An 18352-nucleotide genomic window follows, 5' to 3' on the forward strand; every position below is an offset into this window, starting at 1 on the left:
TCATGGGGGCACTGTGCCGGGACTCCCTGCAGCAGCTGCACCGCGGCTGGGACACGGGATGAGGCAGGTGGTGGTTATGACTGGTGACACCAAGTCCCTTTCTGCAGTGCCCTCTGGTGAATGTCAGGTCCCGCAGGAAGGCACAGCGACCTGGGTTGAATGGCGCTGTCTCCACCAGGAGTCACAGAAGTCTCCTTTCAGGGGCCAGAGAAAGGCTGTCCCTTAACTCCACCTGAAGGTAGGTATCATAGTGCTCTCTCCCTAAAACTTTACTACACTCTCAGTTAAAATTATGTGATCAAAAGAGGGCTGTGGGGAGGGGAACTAGAATATCCACCAAATACCCAAATATCACGACACTGAGCATGTGGAAACATTGCTCTTCTCATTCAACATTTTAAAATAGTCCTAAGGAACAGGTACCAATACTGGGCTTCTCGGGTGGCACAGTGGTAAAAATATCCACCTGCCAACGCAGGAGACATGGATTCAATCCCTGTGTTGGGATGATGCCCTAGAGAAGGAAATGGCAACCCACTGCATTATTCTTGCCTGGAGAATCCCATGGACAGAGGAGCCTGCCAGGCCACGGTCCTTGGGGCCGCAAAGAGTCAGACCCGACTGAGCACGCACATGTGCATGCAAAGAACAGGTAATAATAACATCATACAGCAGGTACGACGTTTAACCACCTCTCTAAAGATTTCTCTTTCCTAATGGTCTTCAAGACCAGAACTTTTCATTTCTGATTTGTACTGTGAGGGTACTGAAAGCAATACTCTCCTGGACCAGACTGAATACAGAGTCCGAGGGACCCAGTGCAACCTGGCAACATGAGGCATCTTGCTGGAAAATGTCTGAACAACTGCAGGACGGTGACAGCAGAGCTTTAAACCAAGCTCAGGGCACCTCTCGGAGAAGGCAGTGGCACCCCAGTCCAGCACTCTTGCCTGGAAAACCTCATGGAGGGAGGAGCCTGGTGGGCTGCAGTCCATGGGGTCTCCAAGAGTTGGGCACGACTGAGCGACTTCCCTTCCACTTTTCACTTTCATGCACTGGAGAAGGAAATGGCACCCCACTCCAGTGTTCTTGCCTGGAGAATCCCAGAGACGGCAGAGCCTGGTGGGCTGCCGTCTAAGGGGTCGCACAGGGTCGGACACGACTGACGCGACTTAGCAGCAGCAGCAGGGCTCCTCTGCATGGGCCCCTGCGAGACGACAGCGCAGGTGAAGCCAGCCTTGCTCTAAAACAGGACCTTAGTGACAGAGAGCCTGCTGCTCTCGCCTCCTTTCTCCACAGCCTAACAGAAGATTCGGTCAAGAACACCACGGGAGAATGAGTGTGAGATGTTCTCTGGCTGACAAGACACCCATCTGAAGTACTGAGGTCCAAGAAAATGGATCAACAAACTGTCCCCTCAAAACTACCATTAACTTTCATATCCAGAGTGTATTATAAGGCTTACCTGAAAGTGTTTCATCTTCCTAGAAGGTTCCACAGGCCAGGTTTTCTATCCAAAGGCCAGCGTGACCCTGGTGATGGGTTTCGTTTTAAAGGGGACTAGAGGACCAATTTTAAATACAGATAATGGGAGCAGAGTTTCCGGGCAGTCTGATCCTCAATGACATCCTTTTTCTTTTCCTCTAAATTTTTTTTCTTTGAAAGTCACTTCCTGCTCCAAACCCTTCTCCTTTGTCAGCCGTGCACTGGTATTGGATTTGACCTTGAATTCTAGATGGGCCAGGTTGCTGTAAAGGCACTCTGTCTGGCTTTCCACAGTGTAGGTGATTACAAAGGCTGGCGGGGTGCTGTTTACGGGGTGCCCTTCTCTTCTAAGGGGCGTCCCTGGTGGCTCAGACGGTAAAGAATCCGCCTGCAATGTGGAAGACTGGGGTTCGATCCCTGGGTTGGGAAGATCCTCTGGAGAAGGGAATGGCAACCCACTCCAGTATTCTTGCCTGGGGAATCCCAAGGACAGAGGAGCCTGGCGGGCTACAGTCCACGGGGCTGCAGAGAGTTGGAAGTGACTAACACAACACAAAACAACAGCATTTAAGGACAGTTACGCTCCATCAGTTCCAGGTTGGTGAACGAGACAACAGTAATTACCGTCAAGGCAGTATCTCCCATGATCTACCATCTCTCCCAGGTGGGCTTCAGCTAAACTTAGCTGCTGGAAAGTCATCTTTCCCTTGAGTACATGGAACTCTGCAGAGTTGGTCTTCAGAAACTTAGAACAGGGTATTAGGACAGAAAAGTACCCCTTTATTTCTCCCCCAAAATACACGAGATAAATTTGTAAATATGTTACAAAAATACCCAGGGAAATATATACTTTCAGCAAAATTATGTTGTAAAGTTTGAGTTTTTCTGAGCTATAGATGACTTTTTATAGGCTCAAACAATACAGAAGGAACTGTTCAAATATATAAGCCTATCCTGATGTTTGGTCCCTCAGAAAAGGGCTAGAAGATTATAATATTAGCTTCTCTCAAAAAATTGTATAACCCTTTTTTTCCTGGTAGTGAATTTGTAGGGATAAACAACCCTACGAATGGTTGGGCCTATTATATGTCACAGAGATTTTTCTATAGCCTGTCTGGACTCCAGACAATAGGTGAGACTGGCCTGGAGTTGCAGACATTCCTATAGCCTGTAATATCACTTAGAGAAGCAAGGGCAATAATACCCAAATGAAAACCAGCCTGACCTGCTAGTACGATAGAGGAAATATGAGTATAACAACACTATACAATTTAGAAATGATGACAGCAACGTAGGAAGACGTTTTAGCAGCCACATATCGGTCAAAGCAACTTACAAAATCAAATATATTCCCAAATTATGAGTCAGTCAAGTAATTCTGTCCCATGGCTATATTATAACTTCTTGCAGTAAATTCTGTATACATGTTATGCTGTATTTTCTTACTGCCTAAAGGTGGTGTGTGTGAATGTGTATTACATGTATGTATGAATTATGTTTATATATGAAGTATGTGTGGTCAACATGCAGGCTTTTCAAAATGCCTTACTTTAAATAAACCAGACTGTCGAACTATGATACTTTTCAGTGCTTTTGGATAAAGTAATGTTGTATATACTCTAAAAGAGTTAAGGAATGTTATGTATAATAAGCAAGGAGGTAGAGAAGGGAGTTTTAAAATTGCATCTATTTCTACCATTTCATCTCTGAGCACATCTGTTTTCTCTGCTGCTATTATACCCATTATAAACAAAGGAAAGAGAGAAACTTTTTTGTTTCTTAATATTTCCCTTCTTTTCTACCTCTCAAATTTTTTAAACAAATGAACCGGCGTAGAATACATGTTCTTGCTGCTTAGTTTTGTCTTGACGAAGACCATGAAAAAGATGCACTGACTGAAATATTCACTGAAGCAAATACTGGCAATATTTTGGCTTTAGAATGTATCGGCAATATTTTCAGTTCCGAAGGGTATTCTCTTTCTCAAAGATTCCAAGCTACGTCAGTAGTCACCAGACCATTCCCTTCTCACCACTGGGGATGAATATTAACAGAGCCTTTTGTCACTGTTGGAATGACTCAGCTTGTGGCATCAGGAGTAGTTAAGGGGGAGTCTAATGAAACAGTATGCAGTGAAACGGAGAGATTCTTCAGCTATTTTACTTAGAGGGGTACATCTCCAAGCAGAAAACTCCCATCTCTGAAGTCATTCAGTTTCTGTCTCTATATAAAAACACGTACACACACAAACACCATCCAGCTTGTTTCAACACAACCAACTCTGCCCTATAGCATCACCAAAGTTCCACTGTAGAACAAACCACCTAGGACTGCCAAAATCGTAGAAAGCTCATTGATGAAAACATAAAGAATCCTTCTCGGTGTGATCAGCTCTGCCCACCCACCAGGCACTCAAAGCACACTCCTGAGGTGTAGGATGTCACACCTGGAAATGTGGTGTATTTCCCCCCCGGATGCAAATGTTAGATTCATAGTACACTAACACAATTTACACATGCTTATTTTGTTTGGCTTGAAAGTTCAATATTTTGTTTGTCTTGAAGAAAAAACTTCTTTCACCCCATCAGAAATGAGGATTTTTGTCAACACTTTCTCACAGAGCAAAAACAAACAGATATGCTTCCATAAAATTGTTCTGTAATTTAATAATTAAGTATAGTATGGATATTCAAGGAGATTTATCTGAAATCAAATATGCAGTTCTTCTGATATGTGCCATAATATTCTGAAGTATTTTATAAATCATATAACAAGATAAACCAGAGAAGTATACACTGCATATAACAACTTTGAATATCACGAAAGCGGTACAAAGTTCTGACTCACCTCAGCGATTTAATTGGCTACTTTTAATTAAAGAGTAATAGCATATACCTTTTAATTGAACATACCAACTAAAGCTTGACTTCTCAAAATAAACAACAAATTCCAGATTCAGTGTTAGCATGATGAATTTGGCAACCTTTTCATTCTCATGGAATCGGCAGGGGAGTGGGGTAGGTGGGAGTGCAGGTCGAGAGAGGGCCATGCTTCATCAGAGGATAGCTGGGAATTCTACAGCACTCAGAAAGTAGCCTGATCATTAACTAACGGGTCCTGGAGGCCCCAAGGAAGTCTCCCCAAACTCCCACTGAAGTCAATGGAAATCTGCAAACGTACTCGAGAGGGCTCTCACGGTCCACAAGGTGCTGCCAAAAATTTCACTAGGTATTTAAACCAGATACACAAGCCAAAAAAAAAAGCAGCAGCCTGAACACCGAAACACTAAATCAAAACACCCAAACCGAGTAACATGTACCTCTCCGACGTCGTAGATCCAAATACGGCCTTCCGAGTCCCCAACGGCAACTTCCTTGCCACCGTGAGCCCAACGAGCACGGTTCAGGGCGGACGCCCCCTCAATGGCCACACTTGCTGTTGGGACCTGCCAAAGGGGTTACAAGAGAAACCAAGAACCTCTGAATATGAATTGAAATATACGAATCGACAATGCTACGTTTAACTGGATGAGTCACCGAGGCCCGCGTGTGCATGAAGTAACATTCGTCTCTTGTGCAGTTGGTAAAGGAGTCATTGTTCTTAAATCATATGCTCCACTGAATTAAGAGGTAGAGAGGAGAGACACTTTAACAAAAAAGGAACAGAGAGGGAGTCTTTTGCCATAGTCAGTGGGCAGCGAGTGACATAAATATTTCTGCGGATTATGCACGGTGCACAGACAATACCACATGGCAACTAAATGTGAGACTTCTTGACTGGGTCCTGATTTATGGATTAACGGAGAGGAGGGAGACTTCAGGATTCACCAAGATTAAGGATACTATAAAAGGCGAGGATGGGGTGTACGGTGAAAAATAAGTCACATTACTAAGTGTCTTCAGGGGAAAAAAATGTATTGATCCCTTGAAACCTCATCACGGAAGGGATGCTCAGAAGAAAAAGTTCAAAACCTCAAGTTCTGCTTCTCCTCTCTCCACCCTGTTTTCCTTCCTCCCAGCAGTACCAAGGTGCAGGAAGGGCTAACTCTGAAAATGTCCTCAGGACAATATCCTGACAGTGGAGCACGCACTTGTAGAAAAGGCCTTACACCTCCTTTAATAAGCACCTGAAATCTGACAACATTGATAATTGCAAATATTAATCATTATTAAAGTGAACTGGAGGTGCTGAGATGGAACCCACAGTATTTGTTGTAAGGACCTTACTATTTGGAAAAAAGAATTTTAGTGGGTCTACCCCTCTTTCATCATGAGTTGTGTAAACTCGCATCTGGAAGTTTGGGAGTTTATAACTGATAGAAAGATCAGCTCTCTGAGCTTTCTACAAGAATGTTGAACAGGAAAGGACAACAGCCCATTAAAAAAGGTAAATGTTAAAACAAAAAGGAAAAAAATATATAGTGAAAAGAGGGCCACCAACATCAACTCATGCCACTGTTTCAAGACCTGTGTCTAATACACATGACTTCTTAGGGTGGAAACACGACCTGGCCTGCGCCTCTGCCCTCCTCACCCCACCCCCGGCCCCCGGTGTTCTGTTATTAAGGGAATTGAAACCATCTGTTTATATGAGATTATTGACCCAACACCTATCTTTAAAATAGAAATAAAAACTCCATCATATGTAAGAATCTATGTTTAAATTTAATCTTGAAATCAATAAAAATTCTTTTACCTGCTTAAATCACGGTATGTCAATTGATAGCAAAAATGTAAAACAAAAGTCCCCAACTCATTTTTTTTTTAATACACAATTTCTACAATAAAGGGACCTGCTGTGCAGTGCTACAGACTGAATTTTTAACCAGACTTTTCAAAGGCCAAACCAATATGAATTGCAATAGGCCATAATTCTGTCAATACACTTTATCATTAGTGTGCTACTCAGAAAACAAATCTGAGAATCAGCTAGATAGTTTTCAGAGTTAAAATTTTTAACTCCATAATTTAGGGAGATCATAAGGCTCCCACTTTTCCTAATGCTGGTTAATATCAGATTTTATCTCTGAACAATCTCAAAAATTGAATAAAAAGTATATAATCTTAATATAAATATGACAAAAGATCACTCAAACTGATTTTTGGATACATTTTAAATTATGCCTAAAACATATTAAAGAATTTTATATATTTATTTAGAATTAAGTAATGTAGCAAACGAGCAATTTCTATTTTAACCATTTAAAAATATCTTCTTTTCATAGATACCATAAATGGTGGGGGTAAAAAAATAGAAACTGGCAGTCTATAACACATACTAAAAGAATTATGAAATGTATGAAGAAAATGACAAAAATATTTCATTAATTTGACAAGTAATGAGTGTTCAAAAGTCACTGAATCTATAATGAAAATAATGCATAACTGTCTCTTACTCTTGTATTTCAGTTTCTTAGATATTTTCACAGTTTTTCATCATTTTAATTGCAAACACAGAATATATACACATAATTTACCACACTGCCTAGAGATCAGTAACAGTGAATAGGTGAATGTAAAAACTGTCCTTGCATAGGAGTACTTGGAATAAGTTGGTTTAAAAAGAACTGTATTTCGAACACCGACTAAGAAGCACTGAAGTTTCAGACTTTTTGGTTTTTTTTTAAAAAAACAAATCTAATTTCTAATCGGACAAATATTTTAAAAATCTTGTTCAACTTGACAGAAGACGAAAGTGATTTGAGGGTTTTAAAAAGTGTTCAGTTTATTACTGGATCTGAATCAGGCTCAATGTATCTACTATTATTGCAAAAGCAGACCTACGTTCACCGCAAAACTAAACGATTTGCATGCCTAGTAATGATTTCTTAAAATGCTTAGCTATAAAGGACTTATGTGGTTGTCTCTTGATACCTAGAGAGAGGGAAGGGAGAAAAAAAAAAATCACATTTGGCAATGCTGAGATATTATTTCATTTTACCTAAAGAGCAGATAAAAAAACCAAAACTAAACAAAAAGAGTTACAGAGGAATTACTAAGGAGTTGGTAGGACACTCCACTGCACCATATTAATAGTTGAGTATCACCTGAACTCACTTCTAGTAAATCTGATTTCTAATTGTGTGTGTGTGTGTGTGTGTGGCGGGGGGTGGGTTGTTTCCTAAGTCAAACTGAAAACTGTGCTTTTTGGGTTGTTTACAAAGTGAATGAGTTTATTCTACCAAAGAGAAACAATATGACTTTAATCAATGGTGATGAAAGACTTTGGGAAACCATTACATTGTCGAGTAGTAGGCACCTTTCCATGAAAGGCAATAATGTTATAAATGTTTCAAAGTCTGAAATGATGGGCCCTGCACGTACTGCTGCCCTGCATTTCCAAGGACACTTCATTACATAACTCTTGTCCTTGTCATGCAGTTCTGGTAGCCAAAAGGAAAAATCAAAAACAGAGTTAAATGGAAAGATTTGTAAAAGACAACTATTTGGCAGTGGTTTTAGGTGCATATAATCTTGTATGATACAGTGACTCAGTAATAACACCTGAAGGATATTTCTCTGCCCCTCCCCCCAAAATATCAGGGCAGCCCGGTTCTCTTCACATCCCCCAGCTGTAGGCTTCCTAATTAAAAAGGCTGAGCTGTTTCCTGTTCAGAACACTTCAAAAGACCTCCGCCTTGTTCTCCACTTGACACGCAGTTTTCAGCACTTGTTGTTCTTACCTGTCCACTCTTATCGATGGAGAGCTACCCTAAATCACGGACCAGCTGATGACCAGACCATTTTATTGTATTAAACTGAAGGACCTTTAATATTCATGTTTCTTTTTAAACTCAATCCCAAACTCTAGTACCTGAAAATCAGCACCTCGATAATTTTGAGAGTGGAAAAAAGGAATAAGCCATGTGACATAATTTTAAAAACATGAATATATACAGCATGATTTTTAAAAAGACTATTTCCCTGTGATTAATTGCCTTTTGAAAAAAATTTCACTTGTGAAGTACTCCAAATGTGACATGTTAAAATATTTTTTTTAATTACTGAATTTAATATACCTGTTCAGAGATAGAAACTATTACAAAAGTGGTGAGTTCAGTCTCTTAGACAAGGATTATTTACCTCCTAAAAATTAAATGAACACTAGATCTAAACATCAACAGTCCAGAGAATCATCTTTTACGGATTTAAAACAGAAATCGTGCAAGCAGCAAACACTGGCAAATAGCCCTTTAAAAAAGCCCAATCTCAAGTCAGAGTCCACAAAAGCTTACTTTTCCAAGTGTTTGCCCATAGTTATTTCAACACCACTCTCAAATATGCCCCAGTGTCCTTTCCCGCAGTGAAAGGCGTGAACACGTATGGTTTTGCTCTTTGCAAAGAAGGGTCGTCAATTGTCCAGGATTCTGGCACGGTTTTAGGGATGAAGTGAGATTAAATGATTTGGGGCCAAATGCATCTGCCAATTCCCTGCAGAGCAGCGGAGAATGGGGGGGGGGGGGGTCGGCAGCACAGCTGCAATTAGAGGGTCTGTCCAAAAAAAGGCCGTTTCTGAGAGAGGGGGAGACGGAGAGAAGCCGCCGGCGCCCCCCTCCCAGCCCGCCGGGTCCGGCGCCTGCGCTCACCTCGGTGTCATTGTTGAGGTTCCAGAGGTCCAAGCGCCCCATCCCGTCCACGCAGGCAAAGAGCGCGGGGTGCACGGGCGACCACATGACATCGTACACATAGTCGGCGTTGTCTTCAAAGGAGTAGAGCGGCTTGTTGTGCTGTAAAGCAGAGAGACCGTGAAGACTTTGTGGCGCTGCCGCTGCCTCGGGCTGTCTAGCGAGCCTAATTAAAAACTTTGCACATTCACAAAGTGTCATAAAACTTCCCGAGATGAAAGTCCTCGGGAAGGTGAACCGCAGCTTTCAAGTTACTAGAACTGTCCACTGGCATAAATAAATACCGGGGGTGGGGGGCGGGGAGGGACTCCTAAGGGGCTGGGGGCTGGGACGGGCGGGGAGGCGGCTTCGGACACAGTGGGGGGAGACATTCCACACAGGTGAACGGGCGGCCCGGGCACTCGGGGTGCTCGTCGGGCTACGCGATGCGAGCTGCTGGGGGCCGAACCCAGGCGTGCTCTGCTCGCCGGGGTCAGACCCGCGGGGGAAGGCTCTGGAAGCCCGGGCAATCGCGGTGACCCAGAACCCTTAGCACGGAAGGCAACGCCTGCCACCTAGCGGCCGTTTTCCGTGGCTGCAGCTCTGCTTCCAATCCGACTCCGGGGCCAGATTTATACTTTAATGGTTCCTTTGCACGGGAATGGGGTCACGTATTTTAAACGGATCGTTAGCTCTTCGGGCACGTGAAACATCTCGTGGTTCTGAGACTCTGGCCTATCTAGGATCAGTTCACCCAAATCAGGTGTATTGGTGAGGCTCAATGCACTGTCCCTCAACCTCCGTGGAAGGCGAATCACATTTTCTAGCTCACCCAATATTTCTAAGAGCCCTGAAAATCGGTGTTTTGGGGGAAAATGCATTAACACACCCCTACTGCATACAAAAGCTTCCCCTCCAGAGGGATACAATAAATTAAAATGGCACTCCTGATTTCCAGCGAATATTGTCACATCAAAATAGCACAGAAGTCAGAGGCAAGTATGAAAGTACACCAGAAATAAAACATAATTGGACTTCATGAATTATTCATTCCATCTGGCTTGTCTTATTCTAATTTCTGCATAATGGCTTTACTAATCCCTGATCAATTAATGTAAAATGAAATTTAAATGATAATGAAAGCCCTAGAGATAAAAGAAATTAAGTATTCTTATATCCTCTGACAGAAATCTAAACAATGGGAGTTTTTTTCCCCAATGTCTTCATCCAGTCAGCTGTCTATACCCTCTTCATGGGCACAGCCGAATGCCTGTACAGGCCAGAGTAATAAGACCAAAAAATGATAACACACAATATGAACAAGCAAATCCTTTCTGCAGAAAATGTTCAAAGAACCTATCTGTGGGGAATCAGCACCAAATATCTGAGCAAATTCCCAAGATGTTTTGTGAGAGAAAATAAAAAGCCCAAAATCCATATGCTGAACTCAAAGTGGGAAAAAAAATCTGTAAGAAGACAATAAAACTCCCATAGCCTGAACCTAATGCAAAAATTTAAGGTAGTGACTAAGTGATGTCTCCTTCCATGAACTATCTTGCTTTGGCATTGCTGAGACGTGAATATAGTTGTAAGACTATTAAAGCAACAGAAGATTTTAGGTGAGACATTGCGTGCGTAGGGTGGGTAGTGTGTGTGGTCTTATTTTTAATTTAAGAAGTAGCTAAAAAAACATGTAACACTGCTAATCGCAAAAAGAATTAAATGGACATTAGTTTTATAGCTTTGTATTTTACACCTCTACATTATAACTCTTATGCCAACATATCTATTCTATCCCATATTTGCACTCTAGTTTGGACCTAAGATTATTTGCCTGTTTGCTATTGATGTGGCTTTTTCCCATCCTCTCTCACTGCTTGGACTAGATGATTCAAACTTCCTTCTCCAGAGAATCTGAATATCCAGTGATGCCTTAAAATAGTATGAAAACATTGTGTTTTTTTAATTAATATAAAAAAAAAAAGCCAGGGTAGATAAAGTAGGTGGTCCTTCATTGATAGCTTCTGAGTATTAAATTCTCTTAGTAGAAGATTATTCGTCCCAAATTCTTGACTTTATAGCTAGCCAGTCACTATTTGTTAGAGAATATGAGTAACACATTTTTCTTAAAATCAAAGAGTAGAAAAGATTTACACATGCTTTAAAAAGCCAGTTCTCAGGACCCTTTATTAATAACCCAGCTGATAGGATAACTGAGTATATAGAGGTGTAGACACAGATGAACACAGACATTCAATAAATATATAACTAATCTACAGTCCTTGCTTTGCTCAATTAGAAAACCATCCAGCTTTAAAACCATCCAGGCATTTTCTAAGAAGCTGATATTATTTGATATGTTAATTCTCTCAAATTACATTGCTAATCTCTAGTGTTTCTTTCCTTTTCTCTTTTGGTGGCTTTTTTTTTTTTTTTAAGAAACTTAGTCAAAACTGTAGTATATCTTGGATATTTTACCTTTTAAACATCTGGAAATAACTTTTAGTTTCATCCGACCAAAAACCAATTTTCTCGTATTAAATCGTCTTGTACTGAAATGCTAATATTCCCTTATTACCTCCTACCTCCAAGACTGAATCTTTCATTCTAAAAGTCACTATGCAAGTAATTCTAAATTACAGATTGTGCACGTTTGGGGCAAGGGAGAGGATTTATATTTTCAAAGGATTTGTTTTAACCTTGATAAATTTACAGGATGAAGAAGCCTTGGTCAGGATTGAAGGCATTAGCAGGGTACCAAGGGAACCACCATCCGTGAACCACTAGTTCCCAAGATTAGATCAGCAGATACCACAGGCACAGGCTAATGCCACTCTTATAATAGTAAGCACTGCTATTCCAAATATTAAGTGCAGTTTTTTTTCAATAAAGGAGCTTTCATTCTATCTTATTTGGGACTCAAAAGGTAAGCTGAAAACCTCTCTGAAAATTTGTCTCAAACACTTAATATAAAACATTTCCTAATTTACATATATATCATGAAATACTAGCACTTTCATATAATACATCAAAAGCATTAGGGCCTAAAGATTCTGGTTTTGAATTCTGAAACATAGATGCTTGTATACACAAAGTTGTTATAGCTTGCTATTGCATTAGCACCAGTTTTAAAATACTACAAGTTTTGAAAAGGTGGAAAGTGTAGGGGCAAATTTGACCAGTGATTTTTGAGGAGGAACTTGTAACATCATTTGTATGTATTAAAGCTACGGAAGCTTGATGATCTTAGATATTTACTCTGCAAAATACTAGGCCACTTAGTAAAGTAAATATCATTCCACTGTGTGTACCATAGAAAGTGTTTTTCAAGACAATCAAATTTCACTAGGCAAAAACCCCTTCACTTGTGTATTCTCTTTTTCTGATGCCCTGCTTGGTATTGGTGGCCTGTTAGGAAAAAGAAAAGAAAAAGGAAAACTGCCTTGTAACGCAGCCCACACTATGTGTGACGCACGCCCATGAAATAAAGCTGTAACAACCAGACAAGTTTCCAGGGCTGTGCCCCCCAAATGCTAAAATATCCAGACACGGATCAGCATGATTTTAGTGCCCTGATTCTCGAAGTGGAGAAGTAGGCTACCAGTCACCTCCCAGACAGGCTTGAAGGGCAGGGCAGGTTGTATTACTGGGTGTTGCGTGTGCCTGACTCTATATACATATTGCCTAATTTAATTCACATCAAATCTCTGAAAGGTAGACAATATTTACAGAAAATAAAATGACAGTTCAGGAAAGTCAGCAGCTTTCCCGAGGTTGTACGTGGCGACACTGGAGTTGGTTCTTTGGTTTTTCTAGCTGTTAAGTCCATTTTCTGTTTGCTGGAACCGTGGGGGGTCCTCTATGAAACACAGTGAAGGTCTCCAGTCTTCACAGAAAGAGAAATCTGTTACCAGTCCTGGCTGCTATCCCATTCAATTCAACCCATACTTACTAAGCACACCTTATGTAACTTTTAGGAAGAGTTAAAAATATCACAGTCAGAACGTTTCATTTCCTGAATCAGTTATTAATAATCCCAAGGCTGCTCCCCATACAATTCCAGGGACCCTTGGCATCTTGTGACGCTAACAGAAATCTTTCTCTCCAGCAAACTAAGAAAAAGGGTGGAAATGGCCTTTTAGCCAGCAGAGATTAAAGCAGGCCATGCATTAGAGAGGAGAATAAAATGATGCTGAGAGCAAAGATCCGGGTTCAAGTTCACTCAGTGCCTATACAGCCTTGGGTGAAGGACTCCAATTGAATTATATTATCTGATAGATGGGGATAAAACGAGGAGGATGGAACGGAAAAGGAAGTAAGAGAAAGTGCAAAAACTACAGACCTCAGGAAATTTCAACTTGGCATCCTCGGATCTTAGTTTATTTTCATCTGTAAGATGGAAATCTGGAGAAACTGACCTCAAGGGTTCCCACTGGCTTTGTGATTCTATAACTGTTCTGTGGTAAGAGCTGAATGGAATAAGGCATGTGAAAGTTTAACAACGAGTTACTCAAAACTACATATTATAATTAAAGCCATCTTCCTTGATGTTCTGTGGAATTTATATCTCAGCAATTTTTTTTTTACTTTGAGTTCATATTTCATCAAAATCCACGAAGATATATGAAGGTAAGTTTTCAGTGAAAAAAATGAAATAATAAAAGTAATAAAAGATTTATTTGACCAGTTGGAGAAGGGATAAAAAATACTAAATTTACATACAAGAGGCAGGTAGTGAATTCTGTTCAAAAATGAACAGTTACAACATCCATCAACGTTTTACAATAAAGACTTGATCTCTAGATTGAGCTTTGATTTTATAAGTACACTTCTGACGATGAAGAGAGCCACACATTTTTCCAATCAGTTAAGTATAAAATGATTTCATGAGAGGTGAATTTCTATTTCTGATGTCAGAAATGTGCCAAAGTCACATCCAGGAAATATAGTGTTTATTTTCCTCTATATGATTTATTTTCCTCTTATCAGACAGCTCAAGGCGTCCCAATGGGCTTTAGTTTTTTGAAGGCTGATGAAAAGGAATATTTTGTGCTAAAATGCCTCCGAACACCTCCAAACATGGTGGTTCTTGAGGTTGCATCTGTCTGTAAATGATTAGCTTTCAAAGCCAACTTAGAAATGTCGACCCAAACCATGAACCTTTCTTTGGAAGGGCGGGGAGTAGGGAAAAGGGTATTATATGCGTTGGTCAGATGGGGGTGGACAACTAACAGTAGCATTTCTGTATTTTTATTCTGAAATACAAGGAAACAAATGGAATCTTACCTTGAAAACTGTATCTTGTTGGGGAAAAAATCATCATCATCATAATATTAAACAACAAGTAATAAGAAAATGTCCTTCAAAAATTGTCATGTGGGTTCTGGTGAAGTAATTAAATAGCCAGCCAGTTCTTCCAGGAAACATTAAAAATGTGAGACCACAATATCACTTAAAAAAAAAAAAACTAAAGGACCCCCAAACTTGAAGCTCACAAAAATGGATGCCTCTACCATAAAAAGAAAGTCCTTATACAAACAAATCCAAACTCACAAACCAAACCAAAAAACCAACACTGTTGGCCCAAAAAAAGGTGTTGGGAAGTTTGGTGCTGTTGAACCAAATGGAAAACATTATTTGCAAACTACATGCTGGGTCCTCCTGAAGCACAAAGTAGCCTGTATTTATCTTAATTTGTGTGGCTCATATTGTAACAATACTCCTGATACCCAAATCCTACCTCTACCTGCTTCTATCATGGTGAGAGATTCAAAATCAGGCAAACACGCTGGCTGCGCTATTCTTAACAGACTTAAGCACAGGGAGTCTGTTTATTGTTTGGTTGCCTCAACCAAAAGTACATCTGAGGACTTTAATTTGAATTAGTTATTATAAAATAATTAGAAAGAAGGCTCTAGAAATCCAGGAATAAAGCCTTTGCCTCTGTATAAATGTAGAAGTTCTGCTGAATAAGCCACATAAAAGGTGTTTTTTGTTACACTACCTTCCTCTCCTGCTTATTTGCATGAAAAATCCTTCTAATCCAGGAGGCGCCACCAATAAAGAGCATAATTATCCATATAAAAGAATGTATACATATTCACAGGTTTTGACTAGTATTTGAGTGTTTAAAGTTATGGGAAAAAAACCTACAAGCTTTGCCTCCCTCGTTCATAAAGGAGTATATTTCTCTGCACAGGCACGATTTTTATGCACATCAGCTGCACCGAAGGGTTCGCCTAAAGGCGTTTTAGTGAAGCCTGTAGAGAATTACTGTGAAAACACTCAAGCTGGGGTGCCCTCCTGAACTGAACTGTTTGGGTTCATCTTAGTTGCTAGGGCGCTTTGGATAAGTTCTGCCTCCTGACGGGAGAGAGGCAGAGCAGGGAGGGTCAACTGACGGTTGGCTTGTTGGCACCATTCCGGTGGTCTTTCTCTGGACTGCTGGCTTCCTCTGATACAGACTCTGTGACTGCAGAAGGAGGCAAGCCAGTTTAAAGAGAGACCCTCCCTGGTTACTGCTGCCCCGATTCTATTTCCTCCACGGCTGAGTGGTTTCATACCAAACACGATGCTGGTTAAAGAAACACTCATCTTACCGCCAATGTTCAGGCTGATGAGAGACTGTGTTAGGAGGGAGGAGGGGATGGGTGAAGACTGATGTTTAGGACATGGTGGTGGACAGGGATGACCTCGGACTGGACCTATGCAGCCAGAAGTGTGGTTGTAGCCGTACCTTCAACGGTTAGAAAGACAAGCAAGGATAGCCGTGCTTGCAGCCTTAAGCAGCTTTGCATATTTCTCTGTTACTGCTGCTGCTAAGTCGCTTCAGTCGTGTCCGACTCTGGGTGACCCCATAGACGGCAGCCCACCAGGCTCCCCCGTCCCTGGGATTCTCCAGGCAAGAACACTGGAGTGGGCTGCCATCTCCCTCTCCAATGCATGAAAGTGAAAAGTGAAAGGGAAGCCGCTCAGTCATGTCCGACTCCTAGCGACCCCATGGACTGCAGCCTTCCAGGCTCCTCCATCCATGGGATTTGCTAGGCAAGAGTGCTGGAGTGGGTTGCCATTGCCTTCTCCAGGTCTCTGTTACTATTTAGGGTTAAATCACACAACTGCATTTTGTTAGTGGGTAGATTCAGTGGTAGAACATCTCCACTCTGGTCTAAACTGTCCACCTCCATCCAACTCTAGCGTCTGGCTTACAAACTCTCTCCCCATTGTAAATAAATTTATATGTAATGTATATTTGTATATATATTTATAAAATACACATATATATGTAGAAAAGTGGGCTTCCCAGGAGGAGCTGCTGGTAATGAACCCACCTGCCAACACAGGAGACATAAGAGGTGTAGAATTGATTCCTGGGTCAGGAAGATCCCCTGGAGGAAGGCATGGCAACCCACTGCAGTATTCTTGCCTAGAGAATCCCATGGACAGAGCAATCTGGTGGGCTACAGTCCATAGGGTTACAAAGAGTCGGATACAACCAAAGCAGCTTAGCATGCACGCAAAAATATAAATATCTAAATTTAGAAATACATAATTCTTAGAGATTTAAAAAGATAAAGGTATAAGCCTAGATGGAGTTCCCAGGTGGAACAGTGGTAAAGAGTCTGTCTGCCATTTGCAAGAGATGAAGGTTCAATCCCTGGGTAGGAAAGATCCCCTGGAGAAGGAAATGGCAGCCCACTCCAGTATTCTTGCCTGGAGAATCCCATGGATAGAGGAACCTGGTGGGTTACAGTCCATAGAGTCACAAAGAGTCAGACATGACTGAAGTGTCTTAGCACAGCACACATACATACATAAGAACGGCACATTTTCAAAGGGTCAAGGTAAGTTTTTTTTCTGAGTCTGCACCCCTGCATCTCCTGGTGTTAAATGCAATGTATTTTTTAAAATATTATATGTAAGAGTGGGATAGCTGACAATTTTATTTATTTTAATGGTGAAAACTGTGTATTCATTCTAATTGGCGCAGAGAATCCCACGCAGCAAAAGTTCAAAACATTCAGTTTAGAGAAAGAATACATTTGATACGCTTCCTGCTTACCCTCTTTATTGATTTGATGACCTATTTTATTTTGCCCAAGCCAAGTTGAAATTAACGTCTGTTCAAACTGGAAACACCAGCTAAGCATGAGATGAGGTGATTCAGGACATTGGAGATGGGCATGAGAAAATAACCTAGTATTAATGATGAACCCTGGACAATTTGCAAGGCTGACAGGTCACATGAGGCTGTTGTAGATGGACCTATCCTGTGTTTGATCCAAACACAGCTACTTTGGGGGATAATGAGGAGTTTTAATTTATCTTCCAACATTAGACATAACATGCAGGTTAGACCAGGAGGTGGGGATGGAGGTATCTTTGAATTTCATAATTATGTGGGTTTCCCAGATGGCTCAGTGGGTAAAGAATCTGCCTGCATTGCAGGAGACACAGGTCAATCCCTGAGTCAGGAAGATCCCCTGGAGGAGGAAATGGCAACCCACTCCAGTATTCTTACCTGGAAAATCCCATGGACAAAGGAGCCTGCTGGGCTATTACAGTCCATGGGGTCGCAAAGAGTTGGACAGACTGAGCAACTAAGCATGGATTATGTACATAGTTGTATCTGTCATTTGTCATTCTCATTCTCTCTTCAAACATTAGCACTTAGAAGGAGAAGGATGAGGAAGGCAACCCCTCCGGCATATCACCGAAATGAAAGGGCAAACGTTTCTGCTCTCGTTAAAAGAGAGAAGAAAGGATTCAGCAAGCCTTGCTTGCACAGGGATAAAGACCAGTCAGCAGGGCGAATTTTAAGTCTCAAAAGTGTTTGTACTTCTACGGATTATTCACACATGCCTGTATAAATATTTAACAGGTATGTGTTGGTGGGTGACTGTTTGGGGGGGGCGGGGGGTTCAGGGGTAAATGGACAGGAAGCAGAAACACAGGCTAGGTCTGGCTGTGACTTGATGATTACATTCTTGTGGTTTCTTTCACAGTTCAAGTATCCTCCCTGAGTGAGCTTAAAAAACGGAACCTCCTCCTTCTCCCTCCGCCCCAAAAAAGGGAAGAAAAGAATTTGATGACTGGCATAGGTAGTCTTCTAGAAAGCTGATTTTAATGTTTGCCACCTTATGTTAGGAAGGGAGGGGAAGAAGGGGTGAAAATGAGGATAAATGAAGAAAGAATAAGTCAGATACCACCTGACTCATGTTTATTACATGTTTATTACAGAGGCAGCCAGCAGGGCTTTGGGGTTGT

General features: G+C 41.3%; 1 protein-coding gene across 4 annotated transcripts in view; it reads right to left on the reverse strand.

Annotated features, from left to right (window-relative positions):
- Nucleotides 1-18352, reverse strand: part of DYNC1I1 (dynein cytoplasmic 1 intermediate chain 1) — a 368960-nt gene that overhangs the window by 14809 nt on the left and 335799 nt on the right. For all 4 annotated transcript variants that reach the window (XM_018047394.1, XM_018047396.1, XM_018047395.1 and 1 more), the window contains 2 exons: nt 9071-9211; nt 4805-4930 (listed from right to left, as the gene is read on the reverse strand). In XM_018047394.1, the coding sequence (XP_017902883.1) occupies nt 4805-4930; nt 9071-9211 (267 nt within the window). The remainder of the gene's footprint in view (nt 1-4804; nt 4931-9070; nt 9212-18352) is intronic.

The sequence above is a fragment of the Capra hircus genome, chromosome 4 (assembly GCF_001704415.2).
Source record: "Capra hircus breed San Clemente chromosome 4, ASM170441v1, whole genome shotgun sequence".
Lineage (NCBI taxonomy): Eukaryota > Metazoa > Chordata > Mammalia > Artiodactyla > Bovidae > Capra > Capra hircus.